The sequence below is a fragment of the Myxine glutinosa genome, unplaced genomic scaffold (genome assembly GCF_964187855.1).
Source record: "Myxine glutinosa unplaced genomic scaffold, kmMyxGlut1.1 SCAFFOLD_712, whole genome shotgun sequence".
NCBI lineage: Eukaryota > Metazoa > Chordata > Myxini > Myxiniformes > Myxinidae > Myxine > Myxine glutinosa.
In genome coordinates this window covers 90480-115116 of record NW_027616807.1, presented here as the reverse complement: position 1 = coordinate 115116, position 24637 = coordinate 90480, and the positions used below count along the sequence as shown (strand labels likewise).

The 24637-nt window shown below is 47.4% G+C and overlaps 1 protein-coding gene across 7 annotated transcripts in view; it reads right to left on the bottom strand.

Annotated features, from left to right (window-relative positions):
- LOC137410963 (RNA-binding motif, single-stranded-interacting protein 1) overlaps window positions 1–24637 on the bottom strand; it is a 125975-nt gene that overhangs the window by 41795 nt on the left and 59543 nt on the right. For all 7 annotated transcript variants that reach the window (XM_078768924.1, XM_078768925.1, XM_078768927.1 and 4 more), the window contains exons 7-8: window positions 16088–16138; window positions 1119–1220 (exon numbers count right to left, since the gene is read on the bottom strand). In XM_078768924.1, coding sequence (XP_078625050.1) covers window positions 1119–1220; window positions 16088–16138 — 153 coding nt within the window. The remainder of the gene's footprint in view (window positions 1–1118; window positions 1221–16087; window positions 16139–24637) is intronic.

The following is a 24637-nucleotide window of genomic DNA, read 5'->3' as shown; positions in this document are numbered from 1 at the left end:
ACTTATTGACCCAAGGCATTTCAGCTTTATTTTTTTCATTCATTTGTAATTCAAATTCTAAAAAAAATAAAATTCCACTTTGACATTATGGATTATTATGTGTAGATCAGTAACAAAACAAAATCTCAATTAAATCCAATTTTAAATTCAGGCTTCAACACAAAAAATGTGAAAAAGTCAAGGGGTGTGAATACTTTCTGAAGGCACTGTAAATTTGTTAAAATAAATTGACAGAATAATTAAGTGTTTGACATTGACATTAATAAACATTTTGAATACCAATAAAAACCATGACCAGCAAATCAATGAGGGTTAAATTTAGAAAATATGTCACACTGGAAATAAATATCAGGTTCACGTGGCCTAATCTTTTTTGCATCTGAATGTGGCAGAGTGCCGGGTATGATGATTAGCATCGGCGATCTTTTCTGCCTTTGGCAATTGTTTTGAACGTCCACTTTTCTCAATAGCTCACAAATGTTATGAAGGCCACAAGCATCATCGACAAACAGACTATTATTTTCAAGATCGCAATCAATCCATTATGAAAATGCAGTTTAAGGAAACATCCCTTCAACCATTCAAATGTGTTTTTTTTATGAACATGGGTGCGTCGTTCATTTCTGGTTTAAAGTTTCTGTCAATATCAGGAAATAGCATACTCACGGCGGGGTTTAAAATAACCCATAAAACCAAGGGTACGCAACATCACAGATAATAAATTGTCTCATCGCTTCCACAAGTGTGAGTGGAATAGGTGCAACACACAGTTGAAACATCAAATAACACAATTTTAAGTTCTTGCTTAAAATATATTGAAATGTAAACTTGTTATTCAGCTCTAACTCTCTCTGCGCTTTGCACAAAACATGACCATGGACGTTATGTTATACGTGATTCATTTCATTTGCATCAGATTGTACAGCACTGCATACTTTATGGACAGTGAAAGAACATTAATTTGAAGTCTATTTGAGTGACCGTAGACCTAGAGTATGTCCTTTAAAGACAAATAAGGGGAGAGTATTGTGGGAGATTTAAACAATTTGGTCTTGCTCTACAACATCCAAATTCCTCGATACTAAAGGAATTAGAGAACAGAAAAGTGAAGGCCCTACCGGGTTTCCCAGAGAAAGATGGCTCATTTGGTGGGCGAGAGGTGTTAGGCTAGAGGCCTGTACGGGCATTGACTGGTCCATGGTCTGTGAGACGTAGGAAGCCTTTGGGGAGGAGAGGGGGAGAAATAGATGGAAAGTAAGTATGAGGGGGGAGGAATAATTGTCAGGGGTGTGACAAGGGTTGCATCAGCTGGCAGTTATGATTTTCACATCCAGAAAATGTTGGCAGCAAAATTGCACACCTGGTGCTATCTCCTGGAAGGTCCAAGTTAGATTGTCATTAGAATACACCCAGGACCCCTGCCAAGCCCCCTCCAAAACACCTTCCGTCACCCATCCCACCGCAGTCCCCTCATCTGGAAATCTGCAGCCATTTCAAAGAGATGCCCACCTTGCGACTTAAACAGCCATCAAAAACACGCTAATATAACTTTGTAAAGTTTGGCACCTTGACCTGCTTTATTTGCTGAGAAAAGCCACAAGGACTCCAAGGATGAAGTGGTGATAGGAGCAAGGCTTGCAATGTGAAAATTAATCTTCACACACACCTTTGCAACATGCGTGACCAATGCTTCAACCGATGGCATTAAAATACCACCGAAATATTAACAGCTCATGCAGTGTGCTAATGACTGCTTGTACTAAATGTCCAAAGGCTGTCATCATAACTGCACAGAAATCCCAGTGGACATTGTTTGACTCCAAAGTTGAGATAAACCTAATTTTATCAGCCTTTCATTTACAATGTCTCCCACTTAATATTTCGTTTGATTCTGTTCCATGCCATTTGAATGAGAAAAGCAGTCACAATGCACTCTGGGAAGGAGATGTTCAGCATTAAATGATTTATTTGCTCGTAAGGGATAGGAATAAAGGATGGCATGGAGGGAGAGGGGGCGTTAAGTATGGGTAACGCTGATTCAAAACCAGGAGTGATTCTAAACCAACCAACAGCTGAAGGCAGAAAGATAATTAGAAGTCGCATGTGGTACTCTTTTATCTTCGCCTTTTTCTGGGCCTAATTCCCCTATTCTACCTTTTCTCCGGTACACTTCAGTATTCTCAATATTTTCTCAATTTACAGAATATGAATAAAGTATAGTTACCTCTGCCACAGAAGGGGGACGGATGATGGTATGTTTTCACCGATGTGTTTGTTTGTTTGTCTGTGAGCAGGATATCTCAAACAGTTGAGAACAGATTCGGAGTAAATTTGGTGAACAAACCTGTCCAAAAATAGGAATTATTTATTCGACTTTGGTGAAGATCCGGATATGAGTATATTATCAGAGAGTACGCTAGAGCTCTCTAGGTAGGGATGGCACGGAAAGAAATAACGGTCCCATCTGCTACATACAAAACTAAAGTTGGATTATCTTTAAAAACTCGCTTGGGCTACATATGAAAGCCTATCTGGACTGTTCAGTTGATTGTCGAGGGAGGGATCCCTTTTCAGTTCTCCAGAACAAGGAAAAGGCAAAATAAAGCGAAAAAACGGGATCGGTCAAACCCGGGATTTCATCTTCTTGTTCATAATAATAATCTATATAATAAGAGCGTAAGGACTCGACTTTGTTATCCCTTTTACGCCGCACCCAGTGACCCGATGCCCACGGCACTAATGGATTTACGATCTACGAACCGCGCTCTTTGTTTATCGCGTACAGCCATACTCGAAAAATCTGAATTAGCCGACGTTGGGGCCCAAAAGCATCCGATTAACTACCGATACGACGCCATCTTACGACGCCATCGTATTGGCGTCTGCTGGGCGAAGGCGAAGCAAGCCGTCCGCTGATTGGACAGGCGAAGGCGAAAGCAAGCCGTCCACTGAGTGGACAATCCAGAGCATGCATTTGTGCCGGTGTCGGCGATCGTTGTTCATATACGCACTCTTCATTCTCATCTTTCTTCCTAACTCTTACTCGGACAAGCAAATCCCCTATGCCATCCATAATGGTACACTCTATCCATACACCACATCCTCCCTTCCGTGGATGTTCCACGGGTTTCGGCTAGTAATAATAATAATAATCTTCTTCAGATGGCATATTTCCGACTGCCTCTATCAATGGCAATGATTCTGCTACCATTCGATAGAGTTTTACTTCCTGCAACATCCTTTGGTATTATAATTCTCGTAGCTTGAAAGTATTCCTCGAAAAGTACAGAAAACGACATTCCTACGTAAAAGAATGGGATTGGGGTAGGCGTGGCTATGACTGTCAATCAGCTTGGCGCCACTAGACACTTTTGCCTCAGTGTCGGCGTTATGCGTGATAATGTTACGTGGCATCAAATAATATCAGCAGAAATATAATGTCTCGGGAAATGCCTTGTTTTTCATTGTTACATTCATGAAAATAAAATAATAGCGAGGTATCAGTGCTATACACCGCACACGGGACACGTGATCACGATCCCTCCAGTCGCGGGTCAAGGTAAAAGCAAACCACGTGATCAATAAACCTTCTCAAGTAATGGTTTCTCGGCGCCAGATTCGTTACGTCTGCGCATCACAGATGGCGTTGTTTAAACAGCCTGAACAAGGAATCCACGGGAATTGAATCTATATATATAAAACACAGTTTGTGTGTGTGTGTGTGTGTGTGCGTGCGTGCGTGCGTGCGTGTGTGTGTGTGTGTGTGTGTGTGTGTGTGTGTGTGTAATGTTACCGATAGATTCCGAAACGGAGAGGCTCACGTGCTTGATATTTGGCATAGACATGGCCATTGAGCCTGGGACGAACATGGCCGAAACAATATTTGACGAGATCCATATTTTTTATTCATATTTACCTCAGCGCATTTCAGCGAAGTACCCGCTAATCTCAGCCAGGGCGAGCAGCTCGCTGATTCGCTCAGAGCGATCACGTGATGTTCCATCCCCGCCGCGAGACTGATTCGCTCAGAGCGATCACGTGATGTGACCATTGCCATTCACTCCACATAGGTGGAGATGCAGTTACCGGGCGCCATCTTGGTTGGCATTCGATGCTGGGCGATGGTGATTTCCGTCACACGTTTGCACGTAATTCAGAGCGAAAAGCGATCGTGTTTTGTGTCGATTTTTGTTGATTTTGTGCGATATGAATTAAATGTCTTTGATAGGGACCGGTAATTCCGCCAGGGGCGCTGCGCGCACTACTTACGTCACGCTGTGCATGGCACTCTGTGACCGCCGTTGCGGTGCAATGCTTTGCGGGCAAATCGTTTTTATGCCATGGTATGTCATATTTTGGACTTAACCACTCTTCATGACTGATCATGTGACATCTACACACTCATGGCTACCACCGAGACGGATCCTGGTTTCACGTGAGTAATATTTACCATATTTGCTCGATTTTTGAAACCGATGCATGCAAATATCGTGTCTATACCACACCTAAAATATTTTTTAGAAAGAATAAGCACATCTCCCCTTTGAAAGTGCCCCCTGAAGTGTGTCCAGGTGGAATTTCTAAGTCGTAGGTCTTAGCAACTCTCAGCAATCTTTTACCGCATGGATTTATCTTGAGTATTTACTAAACTGTGCTAAGTTGAAGTTGCGTACATATTTCAGCAGTTTTCAATGTAAATCGGTGTAATGTAACCTCCCCCCTCCCCCCTCCCCTCCCCCCTCCCCCCTCCCCTCCCCCCCTACCCCTCCCCTACTACCCCTCCCCTCCCCTCCTACCCTCTCCCCCTCCCACCCTCACCCTCCCCCCTCCCCCTCCCCCTCCCCCTCCCATCCCTCACCCTCCACCCCCTCGCCCCTCCCCCCTACCCCCTTCCCCTCCCCCCTACCCCTCCCCACTCCCCCCTCCCACCCCTTCCCATCCCTCACCCTCCCCATCCCCCCCTCTTCTCTCCTCTCCCCCTCCCCCCCCTCTTCTCCCCTCCCCCCCGTTCCCCTCCCCTCCTCTCCCCCCCCTCCCCCCTCCCCCCCCCCCCCCCGCCCGGCAATGCCGGGTACTTCTGCTAGTCTACTATAAACTGAGGTGTGTGTGTGTGTGTGTCAGTGTGTGCATGTGTGTGTGTGTGTGTGTGTGTGTGTGTGTGTGTGTGTCAGTGTGTGTGTGTGTGTGTGTGTGTGTGTGTGTGTGTGTGTGTGTGTGTGTGTGTGTGTGTCATACTTTTTCACGTCTATTAATTAATTACATACTATTCAAATGTGCCTTTTAACCCTTTAGACTGCTGAGACCCCTTAGACCTTGGAAGACCCTTTAACACTTGACCCAAAAGACCCAGATGAACCAAAAGTCCCCAATGACTAAAATCACCCAAAAGTCCCCAAGGACCCAAAAGTCCTTGATGCCCGAAAAGACCTACATGACCCAAAAGTCCCCGAGGACCCAAAAGACCCTTGAGAACCCAAGACAACCAGATGACCTAAAAGTCCTTGATCACCCAACATATCCAGATCACCCAAAAGTCCATGAGGACTCAAAAGTTCCCAAGGACCCAAAAAGTCCCCGATTACCCAAAAGTCCCCGAGGACACAGATGACCAAAAAGTCCCGATGAACCAAAAGTCCCCGAGTACCCAAAAAAACAAGATGACCCAAAAGTCCCCGAGGACCAAAAAGTCCCAGATGACCCTGATGACTCAAAAGTCCCCGAACACCCAAAAGTCCCCAAAGACACAAAGGTCCCCGAAGATCGAAATTCCCCAATTAAAATTTGGTCCAATGGACCAATGGGCCCCCTGGTTTAATAAATATTTGAACTGACATTTAGTGTTCCTTTCTTCTTTGTTTTGGCATTCTGCATCGCCTGGAATGGGCAGTGGTCAATTAATTGAAATTTTAATATAAAGATCCTAGTTTCCTTATGTCTATGCCCTATTAGTATTACCTATGGCTACTGGGGTTAGGGATTTGGGAGAGGGAGGTGGAAGCAGGGGCTGGAGGGGGAACAATTATGTTATTTAAAAAAAATAAAAATTATGCCAGACACCCTCAGTACGCCACTGGTGAGCACGTCTATAAAGTTTGTGCTACAACATTTGTAAATCAGTAGTAGAACATCATCTACTCAAATATGATAATAATTATTCAGACGGTGTGTATTTCTGAGCTGGGCCTCTCACAATGGCAATGACTGGAGTTTCACTTGTTGCAGAGTCCTTTGTTATAATTTGTTTCTCCAGTTCATTTATACAGTTAAATATTTACAGATACTCTCTGAGAGCGTGTTCTCTCGTACTCAACCGACGTCATCGTAGTTTGACAAGGCCAGGCCCTTCCCCACACCTACTCGATCAACCCTGAACCTTGCTATGCGCATGCGCAGATAAGAAAGCATGTCACGTGTACAGTGTGTTTGACTAACTTCTTTCTGATGATATATAGTGATGTATTTTTGTCTGGCGAGAATCTACTCAAGTATTACCGAGGTCTTCTGATTTCCCAGAACCAGGATTCAGGATCCCAGAACCACAGATAAATACTTATATCATGTCTTGATAAAGTTCTTCATTGAAGTAAATTTTACAAAACTATTATTATCAGAGAGTGCGTTGGCACTGTCGACTCTACGTACTAACGTCGGGATGACGCGGATAAAAAATGTCGGCCCCACCCACTGATACAAAACAACGGTTGGAGTGTAGCGACCCTCGGGTCCCCCAAGCGAGACCAGCAACAGAATCTCCTTGCTCCAGCCGGTGACGTAACCGGCGGGCAAACCACGGCGCCGGGGTGGCCGGTCACGTGACCACCAAAGCGTGCCGCGCGTGCGGTTATAATCCTTTGCACCTGTCGGTCACGTGACCACCAAAGCGCGCCTCGCCTGAGAGGCGTGGCTTTCGGTTTCGGTTGTGCTTTCTGGTTTTGATATATATGCAGCCCGATAAACGGGCTTTTTAGAGTTCCCGAGTTGGTTTTTACAATAAACATATTCTCGGACGAGTTTGTGTCTTGCCCGTCACTTCGTCCGTCTCAAGCAAGAGCCCTGCTCTTCACTGGTGACCCCGAATTTACGACACGCGATGGACACCGCAGTGTCCCTCAAATTGCCCACCTTCTGGGAAGCACATGCCGCCGTCTGGTTCGCACAGGCGGACTCCCAGTTCGCCCTGCGTAGCATAACGGAGGACGCCACTCGATACTATTACGTGGTCACAGCGCTTGGCTCCGCGACCGCCGCCCGCTGCCTGAGCTTCCTCCAGAACCCGCCCGCTGACAGCAAGTACGACGGCATCAAGGCACTTCTTCTGGGCGCTTTCGCCCTCTCCCCGGCTGAGCGCGCACGACGCCTGCTCGACCTTCCTGAGCTCAGCGATACGCGCCCGTCCGAACGCATGGACTACATGCTCGCGTTGCTTGGCGAGCACCCCTCGGATTTCCTGTTTCGGGAGCTTTTTCTTCGCCAGCTCCCGGCCCAGGTACGGGTCGCCCTGGTAGGCACGACCATCGTGAACCCCCGCGACCTCGCCAAGGAGGCCGACAAGATAGATTCGGCAAGCCAGCTCGCCGGAGCGGCGAGCCAGCTCGTCGGGGTGGCGGCCGGGAGCCCTCCCGCCCACCGCCCGCGACGCAGTTTCCTTCCCGGAGGCCGCCGGGCCGGCGCGACTGGCAGCGGCGCCGCCGCGTCGCCCGGTCCCGACGCATCGACCGGAGCCCCCGCCGGACCCGGCCTGGTGTTATTTCCACGCCAGGCCCGATCATGTTGACCCCCGTGCACGTTCGGCAAGTCGGGAAACGGGCGGGCCGGCGTTCCCTACCAGCAATGAACGCCGGCCGTTCCGGAAACCTGCTATTCATCGCCGACCAAGCGTCGGGGCGGCGCTTTCTCTGCGACACCGGCGCCCAGCTGAGCGTCATTCCCGCTTCGGCGGAGGACAGGCGGGCCGCCGTTTGCGGCCCCTCCTTAATCGCGGCCAACGGCTCCGCCATCCGCACCTTCGGCCCACGCACCGTCGCCCTCCGCTTCGGCAGCCAGCTCTTTCACTGGGAGTTCGTGACGGTGGACGTCCCCATGGCTTTGCTCGGGGCCGATTTTCTGTGCGCCCACGGGCTGCTGGTCGACGTGAAACGCAGGCGTCTCGTCAACGCCGAAACTTTCAGCTCCCTGGCATGCGCCTTGAGCCGTTCCGCGCCCACCGAGTTTTCCTGCGTCCTCCCATTGGCAGAGGACTTCGCACGTCTCCTCGCGGAGTTCCCCGCCCTCACGCGACCGACGATTTCGGCCATCGCGGTGCGTCACGGCATCGAGCATCACATCCCCACTACGGGCCCGCCGGTGTACGCCCAGGCTCGCCGTCTCGATCCCGCCAAACTCGCCGTCGCCAAGGCCGAATTCGCCGCGCTGGAGCGCCTCGGCATCGTGCGGCGCTCCGACAGCGCCTGGGCCTCGCCGCTGCACATCATCCCAAAGCCGGGGGGCGACTGGCGGCCATGCGGCGACTACCACCGCCTTAACGACGCCACTACCCCCGACAGGTACCCCGTCCCGCACATCCAGGATTTTTCCGCCCGGTTGCCGGGCGGACCATTTTTTAAAGAGTGGACCTGATTCGGGGGTACCACCAGGTGCCCGTCCGCCCGGCCGACATCCCAAAGACGGCCGTTATTACACCTTTCGGCCTCTTTGAATTCCTCCGGATGCCCTTCAGCCTCAAAAACGCGGCACAGGCGTTCCAGCGCCTGATGGACGGCGTGCTGTGCGACTTGCCGTTCCTCTACACCTACCTGGACGACATCCTCGTCGCCAGCACGTCCAGAGCCGAGCACCTCCTCCACCTCCGGACGCTGTTCGGCCGCCTCAGCGAGCACGGATTGATCGTCAACCCGGCCAAATGTCACTTTGGTGCGGCGACGATCAACTTTTTGGGCCACCGCATCACCCGGACCGGCGCCGTGCCGCTACCGGCCAAAGTCGAGGCCATCGCCGTTTTCCCGCGCCCCCGCTCCGTCAAGGCGCTGCAGGAGTTCCTCGGGATGGTGAACTTTTATCACCGCTTCGTGCCCCGAGCGGCGCAACTCATGCGGCCCTTGTACGCCGCCCTCCGCGGCCAGCCGGCAAAACGCGACGTTGTCTGGTCCACGGACATGGACGCTGCTTTTAACGGCGCAAAACGGGCCCTCGCCAACGCCACGCTGCTGGCCCACCCGGTACCCCAGGCTCCCATCGCCCTCACCACGGACGCCTCCGACTACGCCGTGGGCGCGGTCCATGAACAATGGGTAAACGGGGCCTGGCAGCCGCTCGCGTTCTTCAGCCGGCAACTCCTGCCCAACGAGTTGAAGCACAGCACCTTTGACCGCGAGCACCTCGGGCTGTACCTGGCCGTCCGCCATTTTCGCCACCTCCTGGAGGGCCGCCCGTTCATGGCTTTTGTCGACCACAAGCCGTTGGTTTTCGCCATGGCCAAGGTCACGGAGCCGTGGTCGGCCCGCCAGCAGCGCCACCTCACCGCAATGTTGGAGTACACCACGGACATCCGGCACGTCGCCGGGAAGGACAACGCCGTGGCCGACTGCCTTTCTCGAGCCGGCGCCAACGCCGTCCACCTCGGCGTCGATTTCGCCCTAATGGCAACGGACCAGGCCACCGACGGCATGGTGCAGGCGCTCCGGGTGGCGGACACGGGCCTCCGCTTGGCTGACGTCCCCTTCGCGGACACGGTCCTGCTGTGCGACATCTCCCAAGGCCGACCTCGCCCCGTTGTGCCGGTCACCTGGCGGCGTCACATTTTTACTTCGCTCCACGGCCTCTCTCACCCGGGCCGGAAGGCGTGCCAGAGGCTGGTGGCGGCGCGTTTCGTCTGGCATGGGCTGCGACGGGACGTCCGCGACTGGGCCAACGCCTGCACACCCTGCCAGCGGGCCAAGGTCCACCGTCATACCCAGGCTCCGCTGGCTCCCTTCACCATGCCCGAGCGACGGTTCGACCACGTCCACGTGGACCTGGTGGGTCCCCTTCCCCCATCACAGGGGTTCACCCACCTGCTTACCATGGTGGACAGGACCACCAGGTGGCCGGAGGCCGTGCCCCTCGCCTCCACCACCACCGCTGACGTGGCCCAGGCGTTCATCGCCACCTGAGTCGCGCGTTTCGGCGCACCGGCGGACATCTCGTCGGACCGCGGCCCACAGTTCACGTCCGAACTATGGGGCGCGGTCGCCCGCACGTTGGGCGTTACCCTGCACCGCACCACGGCCTACCACCCCCAGGCCAACGGGTTGTGCGAGCGGTTCCACCGCTCCATGAAGGCCGCACTCATGGCCGGCCTCCAGGACGACGGCTGGGCCGACCGGCTCCCGTGGGTCCTTTTGGGCCTCCGCACGGCTCCCAAAGAGGACTTCCAGGCGTTCACCGCCGAGCTGGTGTACGGCCAGGCCCTCCGCGTACCGGGCGAGTTCATTCCCGACGCCACCAGCCCCTGGTCTGCCGCGCGCCAGCGCACGGACTCCCAGGAGGCCGCCCGACGTTTCGCCCCGGTGCCCACGTCCCGCCACGGCGACCCCCAATCCTACGTCCCCCCAGCACTCCGCACGGCGGAGTACGTCTTCGTGCGCCACGACGCGCACCGGGGGCCGCTCCGGCCACCATACGACGGACCCTTCCGGGTCCTACGACGGGACAAGTCCTTCATCGTCAAAATCGGCGGCCGGGAGGACCGGATTTCGCTGGACCGCCTCAAGCCGGCCCACATGGACGTCGGCCAGCCGCCACGGCTGGCTCTCCCACCGCGGCGCGGCCGCCACCCGTCCACTGCACCCCTCGTCCGACCACCCGCCACCACACCGGACCCCCCCCCCCCCTGGCCAGGGGTCGTTTCGGTCGGGTCATCCGGACCCCCCTCAGGTTGACCTTCCTGGATCAAGTCCATTCTGGGGGGGCGTGTGTAGCGACCCTTGGGTCCCCCAAGCGAGACCAGCAACAGAATCTCCTTGCTCCAGCCGGTGACGTAACCGGCGGGCAAACCACGGCGCCGGGGTGGCCGGTCACGTGACCACCAAAGCGTGCCGCGCGTGCGGTTATAATCCTTTGCACCTGTCGGTCACGTGACCACCAAAGCGCGCCTCGCCTAAGAGGCGTGGCTTTCGGTTTTGGTTGTGCTTTCTGGTTTTGATATATATGTAGCCTGATAAACGGGCTTTTTAGAGTTCCCGAGTTGGTTTTTACAATAAACATCTTCTCGGACGAGTTTGTGTCTTGCCCGTCACTTCGTCCGCAAGAGCCCTGCTCTTCAGGAGTATCCTTTCGTCCTCTCAGTGTAGTTTATCGAGGACATTTGCATTTTGAGTGTATAATAAGTTTTATTGACACTTCAAGTGAACAAAACAGTAAAACCCACGAGAGTGTCTTTCACGTGTCCGGTCGTGCAGAAATTCCCCGAAAAGCTCCGCCCCTCCCCTATTGGTTAGAGGGAAACCACACCAGTTATTTTGGGCATATCTAAGTGCAGGTCCTTGTGTGGCCTGATGCTGGATGAAGACATTACTCTTTGAGAAACGAGCAATAAGACAGAGCTGCAAGACACAGTCAGGGTTACGTAAGACAATTTCAGAACATGTGCAGTGTTTGACATTGCTGACTAAGATATCTTGGCACTTTTGCTCCAAGTTTGGGTATCCTCTGAGTAGCTTACCATTGTATTATTCCACATTGTAAAAAATTACAGAAACAAGTGAATAAATAAATTTATGCTAAATTAAAAAGGCAATGTAGGGATGACAAACTACAGTCTAAACAACATGCATTTTAAAGGCCATTTTCCCTACTAGAGCGGGGGTTAGCCTTGCGGTCCCCATGACAATCTTCTCCATTTTGCCCTATTTTCTGCATCTCTCCTTGTTAACCCCCTTGCCCGCATTTCTTCTTCCACCATCTTTAGCCAAGTCTTTCTCGGTCTTCCCCGTCCTCTACTTCCTTCTACATTCATTTCCATCACTCTTCTCAACCAGTCACTTTCATCCTTCCTCAACACATGACCAAACCATCTCAACCTGTTCCTCTCCACAGCATCAATCACAGGCTCTATTCCCATCATCTTCCGCAATTCATCATTTGTCTTCCTCTCTCTCAACGATACTCCACACATCCACCAAACCATTCGCATTTCCACCCTTTGTTGCTTCCCTACGTTCATTACCCATGTCTCGCTCCCATAAATCATAACACTTCTCACACATGCAGCATACACCTTTCCCTTCAGCTTCAACGACACTCCCCTCATCATCAGCACGCCACTCAGTTCCTGAAACTTCTTCCATGCACATCTCACTCGAGCAACCGTTGCCGAGTCTGATCCACCTTCTCCATTCAGCATGTCTCCGAGGTAGCAAAATGTTTTCACACCTTCCAGCTTCACGCCGTCTCCAAGATCCAACTCAACATTTCCTCCATCTGCAGCTCCCTCTGTGCACACCTTACATTTGAATGTAGCTGCCACACTGGTAAATGACCCTCTCAGACCACTACATTTTTGATGAACCCACTCAGCGCACATTGTACATTGAATGGAGTTCACTCCGACACCCTTCCTACACACAGCACAGGGCCACTTCCCAGTTCTTTCCACCTCACCACATGCTTTACGACTTGCCATCCATCACCTTCGTCTTTCCGATATTCACCTTCAGACCTTTTGTCTCCATACATTCCTTCCACTTGTTCATCTTTTCCTTCAGTCCATCCATACTTTCCGCAATCAACACCAGATCATCTGCATACAACAACTCCCACGGTAAACCCTCCTTTATGTTCTGAGCCAGCACCTCCATCACAGCTACAAATAGTAGTGGACTTAGTACCGACCCCTGATGCACTCCCACCTTCACCTCAAACTCACCACTGTTCCTGTCCTTCGTCCTTACAGCTGTGCGTGCTCTTTTGTACATTGCCATCACTACTCTGATCAACCATTCCTCCACTCCTAACTTCCTCAATGCCCATGTCAATACTTTGCGTGGAACTCTATCGAATGCTTTCTCCAGATCAACAAACCCAAGAAACAACTTCTTCCTCTTCTCCATGTACTTCTCCTGCAACTGCCTCACAATGAAAAGCGCGTCTGTCGTTCCTCTTCCTGGCATAAATCCAAACTGCATTTCGTCGATCTTCACTTTCTTCCTTATCCTCCTCTCCAACACCCTTTCCAATACCTTCATTCCATGCTCCAATAACTTTATCGCTCGGTACGAGCCACACTCCAGAGGGTCACCTTTCCCCTTGTATAGAGGGACGAGGGTACTCAGTTCCCAATCCACTGGAATGCGGCCTTCTTTCACCACCAGATTACAGATCTCTGTCATTCTCTTCACACCCCAACTTCCTGCTGCCTTCAACATATCTCCCACAACTCCCGCCGGCCCTCCCGCTTTTCTACTCTTCATTGCTTTTATCGCTTCCTCAACTTCCTTCTTAGTTATCTTCTCTGCCGGTCCTAAAACTGGGTTACTCTCTATGTTGCCATCCCATTCATTCTCTGTATTCAACAGCATTTCCATATATCTTTTCCATCTTCCTTTAATTCCATCTGGGTCGACAACGATTTGTCCCACTTCATCCTTCAAGCAACTCACCCCCATCACATCACACCTCTCTTTCGCTATCTGCTTTGCAATCCTGAATACCGCTCTCTGACCCTCTTCCGAATCCAAGCGTTCTCCGAACATTTTCCTACATGCCTCCTGCGCCTTTGCTACCTCTTTCTTTGCAGTCTTCCTGGCTGCCTTATAACTTTCATGCTCTGCTGTTTGTGCTCCCGTACCCTTCGCCTTCTGCCACTCCTTGAATTTCTTCCTCTTCTCGTCAATCCTCTTTCCAACTTCATCATCCCACCACCATGTTTCCGAGTGCCTCGGTGGTCCTTTTGTCCATCCACATACCTCACCAAAGGCTCCCAACAGACTAGCTTTCATTGACATCCAACCACTTTCAGGCTCAACCACATCATCCTCTACCCTACTCAGCCTCTCTTTTAATGCCTCCCTCACTGTCACCTCTTTCAACCTCCACACCTTCATTCTCGGTTGGTACTTCACCCGCCGAGCTCTCCTCGCACCTTTCACCCTTATGTAGCAGACAACCAAGTGGTGCTGTGAAACAGCCTCCTCCCCCGGGATCACCTTTCGTGTCCCGGAGGTGCCCCCTATCTCGCCTACGCACCATCAGGTAGTCAACGGTTGTCGTCGACCCACCTTGCGTGTATGTAACAAGCTTATTATCCTCTTTCTGGAACTGAGTATTAGAAATCAACAAATCAGCTCCATCAGCAAACTCCAAAATCCTTTCACCTTCTCCATTTCTCACACCATATCCGTAACCCCCATGAACTCCCTCAAAACCATCCATACTCCTTCCCACATGTCCATTTAGGTCTCCTCCTACTACAACAACTTCATCTTTCACGTTTTCCATCAGCTTCTCTATCGCACACCAGAACTTGTCCTTCTCTTCATCGCTTCGACCAACCTGCGGAGCATATCCCGAGATGACGTTCACCAAGAGCTTTCCAATCATCATTTTCACCATCATCAACCTGTCACTCACTCTAGTCACACTCACCACACTGTCTACAAACTCCTCAGAAAACAGGACACCAACACCATTCACGCCCTCCAGGCACCCTTGCCACATAAACTTGTATTTCTGTCCCTGCCTACCCTTCACCATTCTCACACCACTTCCCTTCCATCTCGTCTCTTGCACACAACATATGTCCACTCTTCTTCTGACCAATACTTCCACCACTTCTCCTGATCTCCCTGTCATTGTCCCTACATTCCATGTCCCAAACCTCAGAAACCGATCTCCACTTCGGGCTGTACCGTGCCCATATGTAGTTGTAATTGTCATGGTTCTCTTTTTGAGGCAATGTTTTTATGGCCGGATGCCCTTCCTGATGCCAACCCTCTTAGTCGTCTCTTACAACCTCTTACGACACCTAAAAAAGGTCCTAAACAAGATAGGGATGATGTTGGTTTACAGAGTAGCTCACAGTATTGCCATCACATAACAATCCCTTCATCACAGTCTCCAGACTATTGTCTCGGGCTAGGCCGAGCTAAAAGTATTAGAAGCTCTTATATTTAATTTCTGCATAAGTTTAAGAAGCTGCTATATAATTTCAGGGACTTCTTGCAGCTTGAGTTGTCTTTCCTACTTTTCTTTTTTATCAACTTAGAATAACCAATCACAAATGGAGATAATTATAGAATGCTGTTTTTAGAGATGTTCATGCAGTTTGTAAGAAGTTGATGATCATGTACTGATATTAAAACATTGTACTCAGGCTGCTAATTTGTACAGTCTCAGTATGTGGCTACACTACAGGAGTAATCAAGTACTGTTGTAACCAGTGGAGTGTTTGTAGAAGCTCGAAGCAATAACTGATTAAGTGTAAATGACGCAGTGATGCAGGGATTGTTATGTGATGGCAATACTGTTAGCTGCTCTCTAAACCAACATCATCCCTGTCTTGTTTAGGACCTTTTTTAGACTGTAGTTTATCATCTGTACATTGCCTTGTTAATTTAGCATAAATTTTTTTATTCACTTATTTAATTTTCTATGTGACTCTTCACCATTGTGAGATGGAGCCAAAAACAATGCATAGCATTTTGTAAGGTTATGGACGGATTTTGACGAAACTTGGTGGACGAGTTGTTTCGGTGACAAGAACAAGCGATTACATTTTGGTTCAGGTTCAGATGCAGAACTGGCCTATGAGTGGGATACAAAATGTAAATTATTCAGCCTGGTGGAGGTTTGCGCTCTACCGAGTGCAGTTCTAGTTCTTAATGTTACCATAAAAGTACGCATCAAACGGTCAAGGGCATCGGTTTCAAAGTTTTTGAGTCCCTCCAGGAATCCACCAACAAAACCGGGTTCTTAAAGGCGCTGTATTGGAGGTATCAATCAATCAATCAAATCAATCAATTTTGTCCAGTAGATCCAAGTACATGCAGACTTGCAAGCAACCTGATCAGTAAACAGACAAGACAAACGTGTTCAATGAGCTGTTCAGTCTTACCTGAGGGTGCATAATATACTGATGCTGTGGAATCCAGGAACCTCCATGAAACTGAATAAAAAAGGGAAAGGGATTGTAGAACGCATGAATGCACTGAGAAAAAGGAGGATTTTCATCACAAAAGCTTAATATCGTGCCACTATGGTACAGCCACTTTCAGTCACAGCAGAAAATAGTGGAGCTATCATTATGTCATAAATTATATTTTCGGAGAGAAAGAGATTGAGGACAATGGGGCAAAAAATATCTCAGTTGGTTGCATGCATACAATTGAGATATTCTGGATTGATCCTTGATGGGGTCGAATTCAAATACGGTACAATGCCAGAAAGGGGGTTACTGCGTCTCAGTCGGTGCTTCCGATAAAGACGCACAACTGGCTGTCCTGTGTGCATTTCGTTGTGGACATTCTAAACACTCCACACGGTATCTTATGAAAAGGATAGATTTATTGTCCACTGGCACCCTTGACAAATTCACTGCTTTGGAGAAGCTGTATATTTTGAGCTACCCGAATCATGCGAGTGTGTTGGAATGTGGAATGGCACAAGCATGATGGGCCAAATGTCATTTTTATGTGCAATAGGTATTCCATGAGATATGTATGTTGTGTCGATAAGTAGAAAAGTGAAAAATGTTGCATGGCAAGTGAAGTTGTGTGAGTTATTCTTCGTGCTCCCATAGCATGACGTCACATTGCTTTAAGGGAAGGAACGCCACAGCTATGGAGCGATTACATAATTCAAGAGGTAAACACGTGAAGAACATCATTTATTTCTCATTCACAAACACTTGAAATCGCACAGGATTGTGGTTTATTGGAAAACACTGACGATAATGAATTATTGGTTGGAACAAATGTAATTTTACTTTCCATTGGAAAACAAGTATGTTAAGGTTGGCATATTGTTCGGGAGGATCGAGACCATTTGGAGGTCAAAATGTCTCGGAATCTTCAACTTGCACAGTGTTTTGCACAACATTTGAATTTTATAACAAAAATGAGCACCCTCTCATAACTTTCATACTTCAGTTCTGATCATTCATTTAGGGCAGTAAAACGTGCCAACGATCACGATATTTAATAAAAGCAAATGCAATGTTTTATACGCAATGTGACGAGTGTGGTGCGTTACGTAATGTATGGGAAGCACAGGTGCCAAGTTTATTGTAATTGCAAACAACACAGTGATATTCAGACACCTTACTGCGGGTCGAACACCGATGGGCCTAAGCTTGGCACAGTGGTCGGTAAAATTGACAAGCCAATGTTTAGGGCTTCTCACAGTGGCTGGCTGATTGCAGGGATGGTTGCACGTTGAACGACAAAATGCGCAAGGCAGGCCAATATCATTAAGGCCCCATAAGGGTGCTTTCTCGGGGAGTAGAAACGCAAATGCACAACAAACAAATGAATGTGCATGTGAACGCAAGACATATTGCACACAATTTTACGATTAAAACACACATGAGGTTTAAAAATACATATAATTAGATGAATGGATCCTGAAATAAAAACTGAAAGAGCCCTGTTACAGTGCATTCAGAAAGTATTCAGAACCCTTCACTTTTTTCACATTTTGTTATGTTGCAGCCTTATGCTGAAATCGTTTAAATTTATTTATTCCCTCATCAATCTACACTCAATACCCTATAATGACAAAGAGAAAACAGGATTTTAGAAAGTTTTGCAAATTTATTTTAAAAAAACAACTGAAATATCACATTGACATAAGTATTCAGACCCTTTGTTATGACACTTGAAATTTAGCTCAGGTGCCTCCTGAGCGGAAGCCTCTCCTCAGTGAAAGACACATGAAAGCCCGCTTGGAGTTTGCAAAAAAGCACCTAAAGGACTCTCAGACTGTGAGAAACAAGATTCTGTGGTCTGATGAAACCAAGATTGAACTGTTTGGCTTCCGTCTGGCCACTCTGCCAGAAAAGCCCAGATCGGTGGAGTGTTGCAGTGATGGTTGTCTTCTGGAAGTTTCTCCCATCTCCACACAGGGTCTCTGATGCTCAGCCAGAGTGACCATCGGGTTCTTGGTCACCTCTCTTGCCAAGGCCCTTCTCCCCCGATTGCTCAGTTTGGCCGGGTGGCCAGCTCTAGGAAGAGTCCTGGTTGTTCCAAACTTATTCCATTTAAGAATTATGGAGGCCACTGTGCTCTTGGGAACCTTTAATGCAGCAGAAATCTTTTTGTGGGCTTCCCCAGATCTGTGCCTCGACACAATCCTGTCTGAGCTCTGCAGGCAGTTCCTTCGACCTCATGGCTTGGTTTTTGCTCTGATATGCATTGTCAGCTGTGAGACCTTATATAGACAGGTGTGTGCCTTTCCAAATCATGTCCAATCAATTGAATTTACCACAGTTGGACTCCAATCAAGGTGTAGAAACATCTCAAAGATGATCAACAGAAATGGGAGGCACCTGAGCTAAATTTCAAGTGCCATAGCAAAGGGTCTGAATACTTATGTCAATGTGATATTTCAGGTTTTTCTTTATAATAAAATTGCAAAACTTTCTAAAATCCTGTTTTTTCTTTGTCATTATGGGGTATTGAGTGGAGATTGATGAGGGAAAAAATGAATTTAAACGATTTCAGCATAAGTCTGCAACATAACAAAATGTGAAAAAAGTGAAGGGGTCTGAATACTTTCTGAATGCACTGTATATGCAAGGAACTTTTACATAAGTTTGGCTCCCAACAAACAACAAAATCTCAACCATTTGTTTGGCTCTTATAAAAGCCTGGTGTTGGCTCCACAGTTAAGGTGGTTGTGGCTGGCTTTAGATCTTAGGGTCCTGAGTTTGAGTTCCTGACATGCCGCCAAATTAACACCGAGTGGGCTGACTCAGCCTGTCATCCTTCTGAGGTCGGCAAAATGAGTACCAGTGGTCTGGTAATTGAACCCCCAGAAAATGATGCAACTAGCAGCCACAGGCTGCACACGAACCACCCACATGGCTCTAATATTGTCAAGGCTTCCTTTATAGCTAAAGGGGGAAGAAAAAAAGACTCTCTGACAGTTGTCTATGATATTAGCAAACAAACAAAGAAACCCCAAAGCTTTGTTATACGCTCCTACACACAATATTGCCATGGCAGTATCCGTATATACTGCACATTGACCTGCTGGTTTTTCATTAATTTTTGTGCATTTTATTTTTATCACTGTACTTGGCATTCTTACCCATCGCTTCACTGATGGATTTAGTCAAAGGACAACATGTTGTACTTCACAAAACATTCTGCTCTGTTCACCCTACCATTTGCCCGAAGTCATCTTCATCTGCTTGGAAGTCAGCTAACACCACCTTTGTCAACCAACCTTGCTGCTTATTTAAATATGGCATCACAAAAATCACTTCTGCTTTGCTGCTCAGTGTTGGATGCTCTGATTTGAACGTCCGCTTAAAATGAGTGAAATTAAACATTTTGAAGACTTCAAATTATTCTCACTCAAATTTCAACATCTCTGTAATGCAAATTATCAAGTTGTTTAAGCTTTCTTTACATAAGAAGAAGCCTGGTGTTGGCTTAACGGCTAAGGTAGCTGGCTTAAGATCTCATGGTCCTGAGTTCAAGCCCTTGTCGTGCCACTGATTAACACCAGGTTGAGTGACTCAGCCTGTCATCCTTCCGAGGTTGGCAAAATGAGTACCAGATTACTGGGAAGAATGAACCATTCGATTATCCTGCGTCGGAGTGGCACCCCATCCCGGGTTGTCCCCCCCCCCCCCCCCCCCCACAGCCTAGGAAACTGCTTCTGCAGCCCTATAAGTCTGTAGATGCAAAAGGAGTGGTCTTCTTCTTACATAAGATGATTTGTAATACTGGCTAGTGGCTACCACAGGGTGGTGCTATACAATACACATTTACATGGAGGGAATTGGGGTCCTCCCCCTACCTTGAACCCCCTCCCTCAGGTATGCTACACTGACAGAAACAATACATGGGGCATCTTTAGGCAGCGTGCAAAAGAATAGTAGAAAGCAAAAGATATCAGTAGAATGGAACAAAATAACTTTTCTGAAGAAAAAGAAAGAAGTGTGTTAGATCTCGAAGAAGAACCCAGTGATCCTTTTGTTCTGCTGCATTGGGGATGCTACCGACGACATGTACTTTACTGTACAGGTGCTCTAAGCAGGAAAGCCTTCTTATTGATGGTAAGTGTTACTTACTTGATTTTATTTTAATCAAATGTTCTTATTTTTCGATTAAATGTCTTATTTTTAATTTATTAAAGATTTTTGGATTTGATTTTTGGGGGGCTGAAATGTATCTCATTCACTTGCATGCTATAAACTGTTCGCAGTTTGCGATTTTATCATTCGCTGAGGTATACAGGTACATAACCGCCATGGACGGCGATGTTTTACTGTAGCCAAGTTTCATTTTTCAATGTTAAAAAATGTCCCCATAATTGCATTTTTTTTTTTCGTTTTTGAACTTTTGACACTGGTCTTGGGGGTGGGGCCTAAAGTGACGCTGCTCTTGCACCTTCTTGCCATGTGCTGATGATAACTACCAAATGTGTTGAATTTCTGGTTGAGATACCATGACGAACGGACAGACAGACAGACAGACAGAGCCAATTACAATATCCCCCCGTTTATCAAAAATCACAGGGATAATAAAGAATTGGAGATTGATAGGCATAGCGACTGAGGTTTACCCTCTGTGGTGATGTGTTCATATTGTCATATCTGTGGTCATGAAGCTCATTCACTTCCAACATTGTTCATATTTTCGTCCCTCGCCTCTTCGACAAGGTCAGAGACGGGGGACATTAAAGTGAATCCGTCCGACCGACCGATCATCTGTCTATCTACTTTTGTGTACGTGATATTTCAAAAACTGTTGAACATTTTGCTTTCATTTTGTAGATGTCTATTCCTCATGACATTATCTCAACTTGATTGGATCACGGCGGGGATTGGCTGAATTATGTTGCCACAGCAACCATCTTGGTAACTCGGCTTGTGCACGTGATATTTCAAAAACCATTCAAGATTTAGGTTTCATATGACCCAGATCAATTCTTCATACGACCCAAAAGACGGGGGACCTAGAGCATCAGCTTCTTGGTTTTTACCTCCGCCACCAAAAGTGGATGGAGGTTATGTGTTCACCCGTCTGCTGTTTGTCTGTCTGTCTGTGAAAAATATATCTCAAAAAGTTGTGGATGGATTCTTACGAAATTTGGCAGAGTGGTAGTGTATGTGACACAGACGAAATAATTATATTTTGGTGAAGATCGAGATCCGGATCCGGCTAGTATAATTTTTTAAGTGATTCTTCACCATTGGGAGATAGAGCCAAAAACGATACATAGCAGGATGTCTCAAAAGGTTGTGGACGGATTTGGACTAAACTTGGTGGATCAGTTGGGTGCATGACAAGGACGATTCGATTCAATTTTGGAGAAGATAGGGCCAAAAACGATACATTGCAGGGTATCTCAAAAAGTTGTGGACGGATTTGGACGAAACTTGGTGGACCGGTTGTGTGTGTGACAAGGAAGAATCGATTCAATTTTGGAGAAGATCCGGATCAGGCTAGTAGAATCTTTTAAATATAAACTATTCACCTCGATGCAAAATGTAAACTGTTCACCTGGTGGAGGTATGCTGTCTACTGAGTGCCGTTCTAGTTCACACCTGTTGTGTGTTCAGATGTGTACCATAAAGTGTAGTTGTCATGGGAACACACCTCACTGCATTATATGAGGACTTCTCACCTAAGATGAAGATACACTACTTTGGCACATGGTCATAGCAACCTTATACCAGAGATTTGTTTCTAAAAATGACCTCCAACTACAGTAGTGAAATGCTGCAAACACCGTTTATTTCAGCACATATTATTTGAAATTCCTCTTGTGATCACAACCAATGTCCAATTAAAAGCAGGATGTCCAGGTGCTATACCTCACAGATGTAATATCAAATACGTTTCGCATTGTGCCCTCAAGATCAGCATTGGAATGTAAAATTGTAGAACTATGGTAGTTATGATCACCACATGGCAAAAGAGTGCGAGAGCAATATCATTTTCTCCCTGCCCACTGGGGCAGGGTCAAAAGGTCAAATGCCAAAAAATACAATTACGGGCACATTTTTTAACATTTTAAAATGAAACTTTGTAAATGCAGTCAACATTGGGAGACACATGAAATATGTTGTTTTTTGGATTTGATCACCTGTTCATGCCCCAGGGGGTGGGGACTTGGGGGTAACAAAAAACAGGAAAAAAAATTTTTACCCAAAATTTGATATTGGGTCATTCCTGGTGGAACCTTTTTCCATCTTTCAACTTTGCTTTAGGTGGGAAGTATGGGGGATTTGCGATGGTGTGCCGTCGACTTCGCTCTAGTTATTTATTTTCAAAGCAAAATATGTCCAATGTAATGTTGACCTGGGGAACAGTATAATTACGCCAAGGTCAGAGGAGGAGGCGACTACGGAGATGTGTTGGTGAAGAGGTTGTGTGGCATATATGGGCAGAGGAGGGTGGAGTGGATGTGAATGGCAATGGATGGTCATTAGGTTTCAAACATATTGTGCCAATCTTTGATTGGTGGCTTGCGAAATTCTCTGCAATTCCTTGCATAATGTGTCCCCTTGCTTTTTATTTATTTAATGGTCATTGTTGTTCAGCCTGTAGCAAGTGTTGCACACCACAGCAGACTATGGCAGAAAACCTGAAGATTGTGTATCTCGACTCCATATCACTCCACAAAACCTGTTTCCACATTTCATGGCCACAGGATGCCCATTCATTGTAGTATGCCATTTGACAAGATGCCTTGATCGGGCAGCAGATGAAAGGCTTTTGTGCAGCTGCTTTTCCATGGAATTCCATGGAATGCTGAGGTTGACAAACTGCACTGGTACAACCTGACATCCTAATGACTCCCCGAACTCTCATCAAATCATAGAGATTTGATGTGGCAAAAGAATCACATCTATTCTGTCTAACAATCCATCACATGGTTTTGTTCTCTCCTAAGGCAATTTCCAATGGTGTGCCAGATCGATCATCAGGGCTGGAGTTGCCTGTAATCTTCCACTTCATGACAACGATCCTGATGGAGGTGCTGACTGTACAACAGCCACTTATCATTCCTTCTTAGAACTCCATTAACTCCATCTCTTGGAAACTAAGCAATGTGAGAGTTTCCTGATAATTTGTGCTTTTTTGTTGATGACGAGCAAATCGGATACACACAGGCAATTCTTGCAACTTGGAAAGTGGTTTCCTATGATTTTTAAAAGGATCATGCGTTGTTCAACAAGATAGTGCAGAGGCAGCGCACTTGCCTTTGAGCCGTCTTGTCTTGGTTTGATTATTGACGCGATAATAAATAATCGGGCTGTGACTTCACAGGAAGGGTGTTGCATCAAAGTGTTGTACTAGGACATTGAGTTGATGACCCATCTGCCAGCATTGATTTCTGGTGGACAGTGAAGACACTGCGGTGTCTTTGGAAAATAATAGGCAATTGTTGTAAACACTCTGTGATCAAATTAATTCCTGCAAAAATCAGCTCAAAACGTTAAACCTCTAAGTTGAGCTCTGCTATTACCCTTCTCCCTCTGGACCAGTGGTCCATGGTAGAGCCTGAACCATGGCTTGGATAAGTAACAATGACAGGATTGGGTGCATGTGTACCTAAAGTATTCAAATATCAAAGGAGATTTTCAGCTCACAGGTAATAATTAAATAACATATTGAGCATCCAAAGTTGACAAATCAAATATTAAAAGCATTTTAATACATTCAAATTAAATTCCATTTAAGACAAACAAACACACCACAAAAAGTATATATGCCAATTAGTACCATTTCACTGGAGTGGTGATTGTGAACCCTTGTGCAACATCAGCAGTTGCTGCAAGGGTACTGACCAATCGGGGGTGCCTGCCACACATCGATCCTACTTAGGAATCCATTACAAAGCTTACAAGATTTTTTGCCAGTTAAACTCTTGGGGGGAGACCATTCCATGCTGTCGAAAGCCAGTGAGCTAGAAAAGTGTCCATGGATTGAGTTCCTCTCCAAGGGTGGCATTGCTTAAAAAAGGTTGGATGGTTCTTCTGTGTCTTTCACAGACGTCAACTAAAATCCGGAAGAAGCTTCTTCTTCTTTAATATGCAGCACAATGCTGCCGCATAGTATCATTGGCTGAGGGCACGACTGTGCCGCTGAGCCCCCTCCTCCCCCTCCCCGTTTACCCCGGGTTTTTTTAATGCCGTCAAAAATCTTTGGTACATCGCTGGTGATGAAGGTTGTGGTCAAGTTTCATTGAAATCGTGTGTGTAGTTTCAGAGAGGAAAGCAAATACCTATTTTGGGGGATCAAACCTGGACACACGCTGACTTATCATAAACCCTCCCAAGACCTCAATTTTCTTAATAACATGAACAAACTTTGATAGATCATGGGTGATGAAGGTTATGGTCAAGTTTCATAGGAATAGTGTGTGTAGTTTCAAAGGAAAAAGCGAATTCCTATTTTGGGGGGTCAAACCTGGATCCACTTTG